Genomic DNA, 18,200 nt, shown 5'->3' with positions numbered 1-18,200 from the left:
ATACATCAGGGATCTAGGTAACACTGTAGAACCCAACAACAAGGATTGGCAGATACTGCTAAGAGCTTGTTTACCTTCCAATGTTGACGCAACTCAATTTTTAGCTGACTGTGCATTGGATAAAGATGTACCGCTTACAGACGTGTACAACAAGGATAATGTAAAAAGGATAAATTTACAGCTAAAGGAGTATTTCCCAGCCGTTGTTAAATGGAACAAGATATTCTCCATTAAGCAAAAGGAGTCCGAAACGGCAACAGAATATTTTCACCGGGCACTATTAGAAATGGCAAAGTACACTGGTATAGAAGACATTAAGACCAACCCAAACCATCGAGAAGTAGCAGTATCTGTACTGATGGATGGTTTGAAAGAAACATTAAAAGCTAGGGTACAGACCACGCAACCATGCTGGCGAGGTCTGTCGGTGTCCACATTGAGAGAGGCTGCTATTGATCACGACAGAAACATCACTAGGCACAGGGAGTCGCAAAGTGATAAGTTGATGTCAGTAAGTATACAGGCGCTGACCACAAGGCAGCCTGCGTATGTACCACCGAATCCTGTGGGTAAGGCAAGTGTAATAACATGTTTTTCTTGTAACAGACCGGGACACTATGCACGAGAATGTAGAACAAAGAGTGTACAAAGATCTTTTCAACCCCCTAGACAACGACACGACACACGACATTGGGAGCAGGGTCCACAGAGGCGGAGTTTTGAGCCACATACAGGGGAAACAAAAAGATATCCCCCGAACAGAGATTGGCATGCCTCTGGTAGTTCCCAGCTAACTCCCTCACAAGTTGTTGCTGCCAGCGGGATTCAGGGAGGTCAACATACCCACTAGGGGTGTGGCCATACCTGTAATCTGCAGCCAGTTAAGTTGATTGCCAGTCTTGGAAGTGAACCAGAGATTGCAATCAATGTAGCTGGAAAAACTTTAAACTTTCTTGTAGACACAGGGGCGGCCAAGTCAGTGATAAATTCGACAGTGGGCATGAGAACCACTGGTAGGACAATTCCAGCCATGGGAGTAACAGGAGTAGTCCAGCACTACCCTGTTAGCAAACCAGCCGAGATTACAATAGGGCCTTTGCATACCAAGCATTCCTTTTTGCTGGCTGCATCGGCACCAACTAATCTCCTGGGAAGAGACTTACTATGTAAAATGGGTTGCGTCATTTATTGTACTCCTGAAGGTGTATTCTTGGACATCCCTGAGAATCACGCTCAGGAAGTACGAGACATGTTAGACTCCCCATCAAAATTAATGTCACATTCCATTATGACAAATAGGAACCCATCCCAAGTAGAAGAGATGACATCTCAGATACCAGAGTCACTTTGGACAAAAGATGGACAGGACACTGGATTAATGGCAAACGTAGCTCCAGTAGTTGTACAAGTAAAAGATGGTAGGATAGCTCCAAAAATCCCACAGTATCCTCTGAAGCCAGAGGTGGAGTTAGGAGTTTTCCCAGTAATAGAGCGCTTGCTACAACAGGGCATTCTAGTAAGAACGTCCAGCACAGCAAATAGTCCCATCTTCCCTGTTAAAAAGAGTGGGGGGAGGGGTTACAGGCTAGTGCAGGATCTAAGGGGGATTAACAAAATAGTTGAGAGTCAGTTCCCCGTAGTGCCTAATCCAGCTGTCATCCTAATGCAAATTCCTCCCACTGCCAAATTTTTCACTGTTATTGACCTCTGCTCCGCATTCTTTTCGGTACCTCTGCACCCTGACAGCCAATATTTGTTTGCATTCACATACAGAGGAGTCCAATACACGTGGACTCGGTTACCCCAAGGTTTCATAGATAGTCCAAGTATATTTTCTCAGGCTTTGCATGATTGTTTACAGTCTTTCCAACCGGAGAGTGGATCAGTGTTGATACAGTACGTGGATGATCTACTACTGTGTTCTGATTCATTGGAGGCATCCCTGAAGGATACGAAACAGCTCCTGTTTCATCTTTCAGACACAGGTCACAAGGTTTCCAAAGACAAGTTACAATTATGCCAAACTAAGGTAAAATATTTGGGACACTGTCTAACACAAGGACTGAGACACCTGACCGCTGATAGAATCCAAGCCATTAGAGACATGACACTGCCACAAACCCAGCAACAGATCAGGACGTTTCTAGGAATGTGTGGGTATTGCCGTAATTGGATCCCAGGGTTTTCCATATTGGCGCTACCTCTGCAGGAAATGGTCTCTTCAAACAAACCTGATCGGATTTCGCATACAGACGAATCCGAAACAGCATTTGAGAGACTCAAACAGTGCCTAACGCAGGCACCAGCACTAGGTATGCCAGACTATGGGAAACCCTTTGAACTATACGGAACAGAAAGTGCTGGGTGCGCAGCAGGTGTACTAACCCAAAAACACGGTGACGCCAGCAGGCCAGTCGCATACTACAGCGCTCAGCTAGACACAGTAGCGCGATCCCTCCCCACATGCTTGCGTAGCGTTGCGGCGATAGCATTGCTAGTGACAAAAAGCGAAGATGTCGTGCTAGGCCACAACCTCACAATCCATACACCGCATGCGGTATCTGCCTTATTGAATTCTGCCCAAACCAGACACGTCTCATCTGCAAGGTTTACAAGATGGGAATTGGCATTAATGGCCCCAGTAAACATCACCATAAGGAGATGCAGTGCATTAAACCCTGCAACATTTCTCCCAGGTGTGCCTGGTCAGACACAAAGGGTGGAAGGTGAGAGTGATGGGGAAGGAGGATTTAATGCAAAGGAAGATACCCATGATTGTATGGAATATTTGACCCAAAATTTTACCGCAAGGCCTGACATCAGTGACAATCCACTGGAAGATGCAGAACTCACGTTCTACACTGACGGTAGTTGTCATAGACAGTCAGACTCGGGAGACTTGTGTACTGGATACGCAGTCGTAGATGACCAAGACACCATAGAAGCGGAACCGCTAGGCCCACCTCACTCAGCCCAGGTTGCTGAACTGGTCGCCCTAACCAGAGCATGTGAATTGGCTAAGGGTAAGTCAGCCAATATCTACACCGATTCTAGATACGCCTTCGGGGTAGTACATGATTTCGGAGCCCTATGGCGCCTCAGAAATTTCATGACGGCAGCTGGTACACCGATAGCGCATGCAGCTTATATAAAAAGGCTTCTAACAGCGATACAGGAACCCGACAGAGTGGCTGTTATCAAATGTAAAGCACATACATATAGCCAAGACCCAGTATCCCTTGGTAACAGCCGAGCAGACGAGGCCGCAAAGCTTGCAGCTGCTACCCCCATACAGACAGACACCACACAACTGATGGTATTCAATACCATCAACACACAAAAGTTGTGTGAGATGCAGAATTTGTGTTCCATACAGGAAAGAGCAGTCTGGAAGGCAAAGGGATATGGCCAGGAGTCCTCAGGGCTCTGGACGGATGGACATGGTAAACCAGTGGCCCCCAGGGCATATCTTCCATGTCTGGCTGAAGCAGCTCACGGGCTGACTCATCTAGGCAAGGAGGGGATGTGCAAATTGGTAAGAGCATACTGGTGCGCCCCAGGATTCTCCTCTCATGCGAGTAAAAGAGCAATGTCATGCCTTACCTGTCTGAGAAAGAATATTGGAAAGGCAATACCTACAGAACCATCCCATATCCCACCTGCCGGCGGCCCTTTCCAGGTAATACAAATTGACTTCATTCAATTACCCCCATGTCGAAATTTGAAATATGTACTTGTATGTATAGATGTTTTCTCGAATTGGGTCGAAGCTTTTCCAGCAGCTACAAATACCGCTATGTTTACAGCTAAGAAAATTGTGCAGGAATTTGTATGTAGATATGGTATCCCTAGAATCATTGAAAGTGATAGGGGTACCCATTTTACAGGTGATGTCTTTCAAGGAATGTGTAAGTTGATGGGAATTGATAGCAAGCTGCACACTCCGTACCGTCCACAGGCGAGTGCGAAGGTCGAAAGAGTGAACAGCACTATTAAAAATAAATTGAGTAAAGTAATGGCAGAGACAGGATTGACGTGGCCAGAAGCTTTACCCATTGTTTTGTATAGCATCAGAACCACTCCCAGGTCCCCTCTTAATCTGTCTCCTTTTGAAATCTTGTTTGGTCGACAACCGCATGTCATGATTAACCCTCAGGATGATTTGAAATGTAACAATGAAGTAACTGTAAAATACTTAATTAACATGAGTAAGCAGTTGGAGTCAAAATGATAATCTGAAGTTGGTGATTCCTGATTTACCAGATAGTAATTGTCATGACATTGAACCTGGGGATTATGTAATGATACGAAATTTTCTACGCTCAGGTTGTCTTATTGATAGATGGGAAGGACCATACCAGGTCTTATTGACTAGCACCACAGCATTGAAGGTTGCTGAGAGAGAGACTTGGGTCCATTCATCCCACTGCAAGAAGGTTGCTGACCCAGAGAAGTCCCGTGATAAGGAACAGACGGTAGAGGTTGTATCACTGGAGTGTCTGTTCCAGGAGGACTGAGGCGGCACCTGAGCCTTGAAGACCGAAAGCAGTTGTCGACTCCCTTCTCCCTTTTATTGTTTTTCTCCACTTCCCATCCCCTCTCCCTTGAAATTTCTTTTTCCCCCTCCTCATTCTTCTCCATTTCCTCCTCAAAGATGGACTTGCCCCAAGAGACTGTGATCCGGATTTTGATGTTAACCATGATGTTGACCAGAGCAGTCTGTTCCGGCGAGAGTACCATAGAGGTCGAGAGAGGATCTGGAATGGGTTCCGATTATGATGATGAAGGCGTAGTTTTCCAAGATCAACCAAACCAACAAGCAAAGGCGAGTATCAGAAAACGATCCGATAGAAGAAATTGTGATGGATTGTTAGCTGAAGAAAATTGTATCTGTAGGCTCTGTGATAATTTGGTTGAAGATGGATGCATAAAGAAATGCCAATCCAGTTTTAATATCCATATGGACCGGCATCCATTGAGTGACTACCACTCCTTAGTGGGTAACGTATTAAACCAAACAGATTGTTGGGTATGCTCTCAAGTACCTCAGGGTCACAGCAAATCAGGGCTAGTGCCATTTCCTTTAACGTTAGGGGAGGTACTTGAGCTAAGTGGTGGGAGACCGGTGGACCGGAGGTTTAACATCTCCAGCCCTCCTAGTTTGAAGCTCCACCAATACCATGTGGATAGGTCCCTCTTATGTTTTAATATCTCCAATCCCCGTAAGCCGGGAAATTGGGAAGTGTCATGGAGCAACCTTACCATGACCTTTTCACACAGAGCAGATAGAATGCCTACAGATACAGAGCTGGTACGCCACATAGCCAGTAGAGGAAAATCTTTCCGGTATCGATATACCTTAGGAAATAGGATTACTAGAGTTGGAGAGGTATCACCAGGATACTGTGCACATATCGTACAAACTGATACGTGCATTAAGCAGATGGAAGAATTAGGGTCAGGAGATTTCACCTGGAAGGTTTGTAACATGATCATGTCCTTCTCCGTCCCTTATGTTCTCCCCGATGATGCATATTTCATATGCGGGAGGAAGGCGTACAAGTGGCTTGCCCCAAACTCTGAAGGATTGTGTTATATTGGAAAAGTATTGCCTGAAGTGATGACTGTTACACATGACAAAATGAAGGACATACACCGTGGTGCCCAAGCTCCTTATACTCACACTCATTACGAGCACCGAGTTAAAAGACAACTGTCAGAAAGGTTAGAGCATCCGGCCTCTGATCTTATCCATGAATCCACCGGGATTCAGGTTCTGGTAGCGTTAGATTTCACTCGTACCGCTCGAGGAGTGATGAATTATAGATACATTTCCGCACTCGCCAATTTGTTAGATAATATCACTGAAATGTATGATGACACGTTTAGATACACTGGAAGAGAACTTCAAGCTTACAAAACAGAACTAGTTCAGCATAGGATGGTTCTTAATTATCTTACAGCAGTAACAGGCGTATATTGTGTTACATTGGCAACACAGTACGGCATAAAGTGTTGCACGTATATCACAAATAGCACCGAGGATCCGGTAGAGGTCATAGACCAAAAGATGGACGATATTCTCCAATTGAAGTGGGAATTTCGTCGAAAACACAATCTCACCCTTGCTGCTGTAGGTAATGAGCTGACTAGTTGGGTGTCATGGTTGAACCCGCGAAATTGGTTCTCCGGTTTAGGAGACTGGGCTCAAGGAGTCATAATGGATGTTGGAAAGTTTCTACTATGTATCTTGGGTGTCGTTATATCGATTGGATTGATATTTAGATGCGGGCAGGCTTTAATGAGGTGCAAACAAAGTACAAAAGTGATGAGCTTGAGGAGTGAGGAAACCGTAATTAACCTGGATTTGATTTATGACCCAATGATAGAAACCAGAATGTGATGAAAATGCGATTATACGGTCCGTTTCTTTCACCTGTTTTTCTGTTTTTCTCCAAGATACAAAGACCCCCTTGGACGAGGAAGCTGACGAGACGAGATGTATACAGACAACAGACAAGCACCAAAGATGAAGTTTTGACAACCTATGATATGGACACTTGATGAACTTTGCCATGGATCCCCAGTTTCCCTAGTACTTTTAAACTCACGCTAGCCCAACATTTTTTGTAAATCTGATGGCACTGACAAAGCTTGTTGCTCATGCCTAAGGAGCAAAACAGCGCAAAGAAGACGACTCTCAACAGATACCGAACACAACTTCAACAACAGATGTACATTTCCCTGACATAGAATATCATTGCATTTTTCGTAAGTGTTCTTTATCTTCATCTCTACAACCCTCAGGTAACGACACACATAGACGATAGGGAATACAGGCACAGATATCAGCAACCACATACCTCCCCCATTCATGTATCATCAACTAAAATGTGCATCCCCATTTTGTTACAACTGAAAGCCGAAATGAGCTCGGTAGAGTTTGACAGCCCATCCACAGACCTGTACCACAGGATAAGAAGGAATTCAAATGTATACTTCGCAATACCTCGAAGCTTGATTTACCACACGTACGGCACGATGATACATGACCCTCCAAACATGGACTCATACACACATGCTTCTGCTTTCTCACTAGGTCATACCCTCTTCAGACCTACTCCACTCTTCTTCCTTACCCCACCATGGAAATCAATTAACCCCTGACTTACATTTTTCTCCTTTTTGAAATGTTTTAGAAGGTGGCAGTTATTATTGACTGCCAAAGGGTGGACTGTCAAAGTCAGAAAAATGTCTCTATGCACGTTGCCATATTTGCACCGCACACTGGTCCGCGCTGCGCATGCGTACGCTCTCCCGTGAAGGCGCATACCCGCAATAGCGTGCACTCGCAGGCGCGGTATGCGTATTTACGGTAGAGTTTATGTAGTCGTAGCGTGCGACTCATTCGTTACATATTTTCATAATTAATGTAGTTTGTAGATCATGATCCCTTTAATGGTTTCTGAAAGTTTAGTTAACATAGAACGTCCCTGAACGGAGGAATCCCTCTTTGTATGGTACGAAGGGTCTAACAGGAATCATATAGCAGTGTTTGGTACCCATCGGAAGAGTATTTAATTAGCAATATTCCGGTGTTGGTCTGGAGCGTATTAATCGCTCGTGCGAATAGTTATGGACATAAGAAGTTTATGTCCATTTCTGGTATTTACACATACTCAGGTATGCGGCGGGAAACCTAGTTCCCCACCCACCTGAGCTGTTTGAAATCGTCACAGCCCACCTGTATGAATCACCCTATGACCTTTTGTTATGATACAGGGCCGAATTCCGACGTCCAATGGACAATGGGATTGTAGGGACTATGAGATTGCATTGTGTGTGGGGCATAAATAGGCAGGCCGACCATATCCAACTTCACTCTCTCATCAACGGTTGTCTGCTGATAATCGGGAGCTGGATATCGAGGCGCATGCGATCATACCCTTTGTGCGTAAGTTTTCTCTCCGTAGTCATTGTCTTACTGTGAGCCAATTTCTCTCATCTCTCTCCACTTCTCTCTCTCTCCCTCTTTCTTGTTTCTCTCACATCTCCCCTAGACTAGTATTGAATCGTATTAGATAGTATTGTATTTTGGTTAGGAAGTCTCTGTTATATTGTAGTGTATCATTTGTACTGTTATCCCCTTTTACAAGTATATTAGATATAATACAGTTAATAGGCTTTGGACCCTAAACCAGTATCTGTGTATTTTCTATAGTGTTAAGTGTTCACTTGAGCGTCGGTGACGCTCAAGCAGCTTTGTAGTTAGTCAGGTTACACAAGGTTGCACTTACACCCTGTATTCACATTAAGTTATTCTGTGTATTTCATTGGTATAAGGTTTAAACATTAAGGTATAGCGTTGTGAGCGTCTGCGCCGCTGGTGACCTCCTCGTGGTCTCGAGCGTATGCTACGCCATAGCGAATCATTACTCTAGTCATAACCAATAACGTGTCCTGTGATCACTGGGCCGTGAGCGAACGTGACGCTTGAGCGTCTCGCCTACGGCGGAGCGATCGTTACGCAAATAGCGTACCCTTACGGTACTTCTTAAGCAAACAGCGTACAATGTTCTTAGACTTCACAAAGGGTTGTTTATACGACAAAGGAATTTAGCATTGTCAGGAGTCAGTAGCAGGAAAAGAGAAGTAATAATGCCACTGTATAGGTCATTGGTGCGGCCCCATCTGGAATACTGTGTCCAGTTCTGGAGACCATATCTCCAGAAGGATATAAATACATTAGAGAGTGTACAAAGAAGGGCAACTAAAATGGTGCATGGCCTACATCACAAAACTTACCCGGAAAGGCTAAAAGATCTTAACATGTATAGTTTGGAGGAGAGAAGGGAAAGGGGGGACATGATAGAAACTTTCAAATATATCAAGGGTCTTAACAAAGTTCAGGAGGGAAACATTCTTCAAAGGAAGAGAAGTATTAGAACTCGAGGACATACACTGAAACTGGAGGGGAGGAGGTTCAGGGGAAATTTAAGGAAAAATTACTTCACAGAAAGGGTAGTGGATAAGTGGAATAGTCTCCCATCAGAGGTGGTAGAGGCTAAGACTGTAGAGCAATTTAAACATGCTTGGGATAGGCATATGAATATCCTTACAAAGAATTAAGGTTAAAAAAGGGTTGAGATTACCTAAAGGATAAAAAAAAAAAAAGGGGCAGACTAGATGGGCAAAGTGGTTCTTATCTACCGTCAAATTCTATGTTTCTATGTTTCTAAGGGCGACCCCCATTTTCCAGGAGTGGCGAGGCCAAGGACACAGTTTCCTTGGCCTCACAAGCCGCCCTGCGACAGATAGTCTGAGACTCACTCTGCTGTCGCAGTTGGATTGCGATCGCATTGTAGTATTGCTGTCACAAACTTGCATTGCTAAGGACTGCAATTGCAATCCTTTCTGAATTAGGCCCTATATACAATCCCTAATTAAGGTACAAATTAGATTTCACTGTTGCATTTAAGGCTAGCTTGGTCCTAAGAAAAACAATGAAGTGACTTCTCAATTACCTGTGTGAAAACTGGTGCAAACACAAAAGTCTGTTCTATCCCATAGAAAACCATTACATATTGATATTCTTTTTCGTTCTGAGGGGTTGCTATGGTTTCCAGGTCCATTTTCACGCGCTCCCGTTTTCAGAAATGTCCAATTTAAAAAGAACACTGAATAGTCAATGTTTATAAGCCTGATTTAACTACATCCATGGTCAGCAATAAATTGGAGAATGAATAACACACAGTGGTAGAGAAACTGCTGCTATCTAACCCTCAGAATACGGATTGGTTTTTAAATGACTACTGATACTATACTGATCCAGTCCACACGAATATATACAGTAGGCCACTTAACTTACTTATCTATACTTCTTTACTATAGTTTTTACGTGGGGGTTGGGTGGGAGACTGCAGCTGACCCTTATACCAGGGGTATTCAACATGCTGCCCTCCAGCTTCTGAGCAACTACACATCCCAGCATGCCCAAGTAGGAGAACTGTGTCAGGGCATGCTGGGGTGTATAATTCCATGGCAGCTGGAGGGCTACATATTGTATATCCCTGCATTATGTTATTAGCCCGTTATTGTTAAAACGTAATTATCCCACGGAATAAGCTAACAAAAAAATCTCCCGACACCTTTTGGGTGAGATATCTCTATTAAGGACAATGGAAACACATCTTTCCTGGCTCCCGACAAAGGTCCTTCTGACTCCCAGACTGACTGATCAGTTCCTAAATACTAAACTATTCTGTTCATTTCCATAATAACATCACATTGGGGACGTTGTTTAACCAGGAGAAAACTTCTGCACCATTTCCCCCAATGTCAACCCCATTGACAACTAACCCCAAAACTCTTGGGGGCAGACTCAATTAGTTTAACGCCTGGAGTTATTCAATGATTAGGCAATTGCACTTTTAATGACAGAGCTGTGTACTAATAGCTTCTCTGTGTTATGTAGATATTACATTCTGACCAATAAAGACTGGTCAGTGTATGGAGGACATTTGTTGGCAGAGTGTATTGGAATTGCCTGGTGCAGTGACATCAGTCCACACACTTGAACAGTAATGCAGGTTTATTCAGTAAACACCCAGATGACTTAGATGCAGTATTGATATAGGTAATTTGCCCCCTTATATCATACAAGGTAACACAGCAGTGGTAGTGGTACTTATCAGTCCGATTGTGTGGATGAGGTGCCCCAGCATAAGTTATCTCCCAATGGTAAGGGACGGAGGACTGTACAGCCGTGCAGTCTGACTCCCGCTGTAGAGAAGATGCGGCGCCCGGCTCTGCGGTAGCTCCGGAGCCGCGATACATGCAAGGAACGCTGTAAGTCTCTGTTACTGAGATCCGCTCCCAGCTCTGCACGCTTACACTCACTCTCTAAGATGGAGGATTAGAGCCTACATCACATATAGCTCCGCCTCCAAGAGACACTGGCACAAGGGGATTAACACTAGGGGATGCGCCCATAGACTTCTATGTGGAAGGAGACAGGCACAGAGCGCATCATATACTAACAATATTACCTTTTCTAATAGTTGCTGAACTGTATATTTTTCTGTCGTTTTCTTCCTTGCTCGGTTTTGCATCTTGACTTTCATCCGTTCTTCTGCTGACAAGCCGACCAGATCATGCACTTGGGAACAAAGAAAAAAATACCATTCAAAATCCACCTGAGAAAAGAGCACTAAAAATCTAAGCAACTAGTTGAATTTGACCTGTCTTATGCAGGTCTTAGATTGTCCCGCTCCATCTTCATTCCCACCTTCATCCTCTGTCCCTCGTCCAACAGTACATCTGCATCCTCGTTCTCTAGACTGTACCCATCTCTGTCCTACATATTTGCTCTGCCCTTTTTACCAGTTACTTATCCTCTTGGCCTGTCGCATCTTACCGGCAGAAGGCGCAAGTGGAGTGGCGTCATGCGCCCTAGCTCCAACTACACATCAGAGAACATTACAGACATATATAAATATGTATCACAAAGTCACTGTCTCTGTAGATTGGTACTAATGAAAGGAATAACCAAAAAAAAACATTGTTACTAAGTTACAGTCACTGACAGTTGATCTGAACTCAAACCCCAACTCTCCCACCGGTTTCAGTGATGTCAGGGGTGGTCAGGTTTGGTCCTCAAGAACTCCAAATGTTTCACATACAACCTGTAGAGCTTTTAAAATGTGTCAGATAGTAACTGAATACACCTGTGGATCTTTTACAAGTGCCAGGTAGTTATGAAGACACTTGTGGACCAGCAAGAAGATCAAAAAAATCATGGCCTGTTAGGACCCTGGAAGACCGAATTTGGCCACCCCTGAGTTATGACATCACCTGAGAGTTCTGCCACCTTCTGGACATGTCAGAGATGGGACAGACCATAGGAGATTATTATATACACTAGGAATATGCTGGGTCACCACGGTCTGCCCTCTCCTGGCCACACCCTGCCTCCTCACTGCTCCTCCAGTCAGTGGTACAAGTAGAAAAAAAAATGTCTTAGTGGTACTGTGTGCGCACGGGCAAAGGCGCGCAAAAAAAATGGGTGTGGCCACATGCCACATTAATATGGGTGTGTGATACACATATAGGGAGCCAGATACACATATTCCCCCATTAGTGCCAGATACACATATGCCTCCACAGTGCCAGATACAAATATGTCCCCACAGAGCCAGATACACATATGCCCCCACAGTGCCAGGTACACATATACCCCCACAGCACCAGGTACACATAAGCCACCACAGCCCCACAGTGCCAGGTACACATATGCCCCCACTGCCACTTACACATATGCCCCCACTGCTCCACAGTGGCAGTTACACATATGCCCCCACTGTTCCACAGTGCCAGTTATACATATGACCCCACTGCCCCACAGTGCAAGTTATACATATGCCCCCACGGCCTCACAGTTACAGGTACCCCCTAATGCTACTCAACGTGCTGCTGCCTGCTGTGTGTGAGGGGAGGAGAACGCAGCGCGTGCCTCTCCTGCCCCTCAGTGTTCAGGCGGGCCTCCAGCGGCAGAGTGTATCTCCAATCAGGCGCCGGTTTGTCACTACTCCCACAGGAGCTGCTTGGACTCTGGAACTTCTACTGCTGGGAGCTGGGGCTCTGTCATGCCAAGCCAGTCTGTGTGTAGATGAGGCCAGTAGCCACCAGCAGCTGGCAGGAGGAGTCTGGACATGGTCTGTGCGGGGTGTGGGAGAGGTGAGCAAAAGACCCTGCACAGTATATACAGTCAGGTCCATAAATATTGGGACATCGACACAATTCTCATATTTTGGGCTCTATACACCACCACAATGGATTTGAAATGAAACAAACAAGAGGTGCTTTAACTGCAGACTTTCCGCTTTAATTTGAGGGTATTTACATCCAAATCAGGTGGACGGTGTAGGAATTACAGTGGTTTCTATATGTGCCTCCCACTTTTTAACGGACCAAAAGTAATGGGACAAACTAAACAATCCTAAATCAAACTTTCACTTTTTAATACTTTGTTGCAAATCCTTTGCAGTCAATTACAGCCTGAAGTCTGGAACGCACAGACATCACCAGAAACTGAAGACATTTGCAGTAGAGGCCTGGCAGAGCATCACCAGGGATGAAACCCAGCGTCTGGTGATGTCTATGCGTTCCAGACCTCAGGCTGTAATTTATAACAACTTACGATGCTGTACTAGATATAAATATGCTTTCTGCTAGCATCCTCCTCACTTGGACAACCCAGAACTTATACAGCAAATTCTGACTGCAAAAAAAATCAGCTAGACCAGAGCTACAATAAGTGCGGCATGTGACTGCACATACTCGCAGGAGATGTCTAATGGACCCTACACACCCGGCGATGTGCGGACGAGGGAGGGGAGGGCATTAGGTTTCTTCACTCCCCCCGTCACCCGGCTCCATTGCAGTGCATGCTAGTATGGAGGAGATTGTCCATATTGGCATGCATGTACTGTACATAGGCAAACACAGGGGGGGTTTCTGGTCGCCCAGAAACCCCCCTCCTCTTGGCAAGTGGCTCGAAATATGAAAACAATAGCAATAGTATATACTGTAATACAAATACTAGAACTGTCGCCACTTCATGCGGTTTAAGGGAGAGAGCAGAGCTGATGCACATGTCCAGTGGTAGTAACTTCTACCAAGTTTGCTGTGTATGTGGATCCGAGTCCTCACTCAGTGCACTGGACCAGAGAATAGCTGCTAGGAAGAAGAGACAGGAGCCTTACCATGAGGTGGGAGAATGTGTGCTTAGAAAGTGCAGTACTGGTTCTTTTATGTTTGTGCATTTATCTATTTATTATGGTATGTTTAACCTTTTCCTGACCACTTATCTTATTGATATGATTTAAATATGTTTGATACAGCATATACTATACACAATATATGAAATATTAATCCTGTATTCCATACAGTATCCAGTGTATACAAAGACCAATGGTTACATTAATGTCCAGAGTCGTTACTAGGTTCTTCTACCACTCCCCTCAGACTCCTGCTCCTATGTTCCGCAGAGTGGGAGACTGTGTACTGCATTTGGAAACCTCCCTCTAGAAATCCTGCGTTTGCCACTGCTGTATAAGCGACACGGCACCGACGATGAACAAGGGCGTGCATTCTTCATGCCTACACACTGAACGATATGAACGAGTTCTCGTTCAACGTTCATATCGTTCAGTTAGAGCTTTAAGTGTGTAGGGCCTATAACTGCATCAACACTTTAAAAGTATAATAAATATCTGCACACACATTCTGTAAACATAAACTACACCTAGCAACCTATAAATCAAGGGGTGATGTATCAAACCTTGCAGAGAGATAAAGTGAAGTTGCCCACAGAAATCAATCAGCTGCTGTCATTTTTTAAACTGTAGATAGCTAGGAGCTAATTGTTGATTGCTGTGGGCATCTTAAATTTATCACTCTTCTAGGATTAATACATCTCCCACTAAATAACATATACATTATTTTACAAGGTGTCATGAAGCAAATGTAACTTAACAAGTTGTAATGGTTTAGCAACAAAAACTAATCACTAATCCTATGGCACCGCACCTCACACATTGCAGCATAACTAACAGATGATTGGGACCTATTACTTATACAGCTATGCTGCTGTAATAATAATAAATAATAATACATCTGCTGCAGGATAAGGCTCAGGTTCCCCACCTTCAGTCCTGCCTCTCTGCCTCCTCTTGGACTTGCTGCTCCTTTTCTTAGATTGCCCTCCCATAGCTGACAGCAGAGACACAACAAACCCTTCAGCAGCCCCAACTGCAGCTCAGGGCACTTCCTGCATCACCATGTGCAGTACTGTACTACTGGCAGCGTGGCTCCCAGCTGCTACGGCATCCGTACAGGGTCAGAACTCCTCCACCTGCGTTTCTGTGCTGTAACTTTGTATCAGGCTGACATATTGATACTGCTGCGAGTTTTAATCTATTATGCAGTGCTTCTGATGTTTCCGTTTTTTAGTATACTGTATGCTTAATTCATACCTCCCAACATGACCCTCTCCAGGAGGGACAGAATGCTCTGCTCCTGGACTTCCCTCTTAATTTGTGATTGCCATCACCTGTGCTGAAACATCTTTCTTATCCATTAACCTGTTCAACACAGGTGCCAGCAATCAAAGAGAAAGGGAAAAGTCCAGAAGCAGAGCATTGTGTCCCTCCTGGAGAGGGTCATGTTGGGAGGTATGTTAATTATGGCGTTATAATAAATTGATTAGAACGAATGGTGTACAGGGTACAATAGTAAGGGGTAATAATTAAGTATTTCGAGCTTTAAATGGTTCCAACAATATGACAGACATCTTAGGATATTGTATATTATTTGTCCATGGAATTGTGTAGGACTATTATGTATGATATATGTATTTATCTATGTCTATAGCTCATACTTACCTACCTGACCCTCTCCATGAGGGAGAAAATGCTCTGTTCCTGGACTTTCCTGGTAATGTATGATTGCCATCACCTGTGGTGAGCTAGTTAAGTGATAAGAAAGGTGTTTCACCACAGGTGATGGCAATCATACATTACCAGGAAAGTCCAGGAACAGAGCATTTTCTCCCTCATGTAGAGGGTCAGGTAGGCAAGTATGCTCTAGCTATCTATCTATCTCATACCTCCCAACATGACCCTCTCCAGGAGGGACACAATGCTCTGCTTCTGGACTTCCCTCTTAATTTATGATTGCCATCACCTGTAGTGAAACACCTTTCTTATCCATGAACCTGAACACAGATGCCGGCAATCATACATTAGGAAAAAAGTCCAGAAGCACAGCATTGTGTCCCTCCTGGAGAGGGTCTTGTTGGGAGGTATGCTATCTATCTGGTATCCATTTGGATGGTCGATCTTGCTAAGGTCGACAGTCATTAGGTCGACCACTATTAGTTGATACATGAAAATTATCACCACAGGACAGGTCGACATGGCTTTTTTTCATACTTTACCATCCACGTGGACTACTTTTGGGAACAGTAACCTGTAACGAGCGCAGCGGAGCGAGGGATCGTGCCCACAGCAATCGATATCGACCTTTCCACGTGTCGACTATTAGTCCATGTCGACCATGTCTATGTCAACCAATAGTGGTCGACCTAATGAATGTCGACCATTCATACCAGAACACACACACAGCATCCAGAAAGTATTCACAGCGCTTAACTTTTTCCACATATTGTTATGTTACAGCCTTATTCTACAATGGAATAAATTCATTTTATCCTTCAAAATTCGACACACAATACCCTATAATGACAACGTGAAAAAGTCTGTGGGAGATTTTTGCAAATTTATTAAAAATAAAAAACAAAGAAATCACATGTACATAAGTATTCACAGCCTTTGCTCAATACTTTGTTGATGCACCTTTGGCAGCAATTACAGCCTCAAGTCTTTTTGAATATGATGCCACAAGCTTGGCACACCTATCTTTGGGCAGTTTCGCCCATTCTTCTTTGCAGCACCTCTCAAGCTCCATCAGGTTGGATGGGAAGCATCGGTGCACAGCCATTTTCATATCTCTCCAGAGATGTTCTATCGGATTCAAGTCTGGGCTCTGGCTGGGCCACTCGAGGACATTCACAGAGTTGTTCTAAAGCCACTCCTTTGATATCTTGGCTGTCTGTTTAGGGTCATTGTCCTGCTGAAAGATGAACCGTTGCCCAGTCTGAGGTCAAGAGCGATTTGGAGCAGGTTTTCATCCAGGATGTCTCTGTACATTGCTGCATTAATCTTTCCCTCTATCCCGACTAGTCTCCCAGTTCCTGTCGCTGAAAAGTATCCCCACAGCATGATGCTGCAACCACCATGCTTCACTGTAGGGATGGTATTGGTCTGGTGATGAGCGGTGCCTGGTTTCCTCCAAACATGACACCTGGCATTCATGCAAAAGAGTTCAATCTATGTCTCATCAGACCAGAGAATTTTGTTTCTCATGGTCTGAGAGTCCTTCAGGTGCATTTTGGCAAATCCAGGTGGTCTGCCATGTGCTTTTTACTAAGGAGTGGCTTCTGTTTGGCCACTTTACCATACAGGCCTGATTGGTGGATTGCTGCAGAAATGATTGTCCTTCTGGAAGGTTCTCCTCTCTCCACAGAGGAATGCTATAGCTCTGACAGAGTGACCATCGGGTTCTTGGTCACCTCAATGACTAGGGCCCTTCTCACCCGATTGATCAGTTTAGACAGCCGGCCAGCTCTAGGAAGAGTCCTGGTGGTTCCGAACTTCTTCCATTTACAGATGATGGAGGCCACTTTGCTCATTGGGACCTTCAAAGTAGGAGATAATTTTTCCTTTGACTTCATGCTTGATTTATGCTCAGAGATGCACTGTCAAGTGTGGGACTTTATTGTGTGCCTTTCCAAATCATGTCCAAACTACTGAATTTACCACAGGTGGACTCCAACTAAGCTGTAGGAACATCTCAAGGATGATCAGTGGAAACAGGATGCATCTGAACTCAATTTTGCATTGCATGTTTACATATTGAAAGTGTTTATAGTGAATTCAAATCAGAAGGGCCTTACATTACCCTTAATCTCACTAACTACACCTGGAATCACAGGAAGGAATACCTAGCTGTAGGAGCATATTAGGTGAGATTGTAAACAAATCCTATATAATAAAAGGTTAATGTTGCTCCTCACCTCTGTTGGGGGAATGCAAGCGTTTTGTGCGCTGGCGACCACTAGATGGCACCCGACGGAGCAATTCAAGTGTTGCTCCGTTCGGGTGTGCACAGCTGACATTACTGTTATGTTGATTCCATCATTTTGACGGTCTGGTAACTAGTTTAACAATAAACCTGGAAGGTAACAGGGACCACTGGTCACTGTATACTTAGAGTGCCCCCAGTTCCCTGACAATCCTCAGAATTTGTTTATTAACAGTTAGTTAGATAGCGCCAGCATATTCTGTTGCACGGTACTTTAGAATTGTTTCAGCAATGCATCTAAACAAGTGACAGGAGGTGACTGTCTTTCCGCGGAGCATTCACCTGTGGACCCTGTCACCTTCCTGCTTTATTGTTAAACTAGCATATTGGAACTGTCATGCGAGCAGACAAGGTTTCTCTGTCCACCTTCCCACTACATTTACCCCAGCTGCACCATCTTTGCGCCAATCTCCAGCTCCCGCCCCTTTTCTCCCTGC

General features: G+C 44.5%; 1 protein-coding gene across 3 annotated transcripts in view; it reads right to left on the bottom strand.

Moving 5' to 3' along the window:
* LOC134927261 (uncharacterized) overlaps positions 1-14,955 on the bottom strand; it is a 989,775-nt gene extending 974,820 nt beyond the window's left edge. The window contains exons 1-2 of one of the 3 annotated variants that reach the window (XM_063921470.1): positions 14,707-14,955; positions 11,049-11,158 (exon numbers count right to left, since the gene is read on the bottom strand). In XM_063921470.1, the coding sequence (XP_063777540.1) occupies positions 11,049-11,158; positions 14,707-14,770 (174 nt within the window). In that variant the 5' untranslated portion in view covers positions 14,771-14,955. The remainder of the gene's footprint in view (positions 1-11,048; positions 11,159-14,706) is intronic. The other 2 variants (XM_063921471.1, XM_063921469.1) reach the window with 2 other exon arrangements.
* Between the last annotated feature and the right edge of the window lie 3,245 nt (positions 14,956-18,200).

Source organism: Pseudophryne corroboree, chromosome 5, assembly GCF_028390025.1.
Source record: "Pseudophryne corroboree isolate aPseCor3 chromosome 5, aPseCor3.hap2, whole genome shotgun sequence".
Taxonomy (NCBI): Eukaryota; Metazoa; Chordata; class Amphibia; order Anura; family Myobatrachidae; genus Pseudophryne; species Pseudophryne corroboree.
Note: the sequence above shows the minus strand (reverse complement) of the source record. Positions and strands in the feature narration are given on the sequence as shown.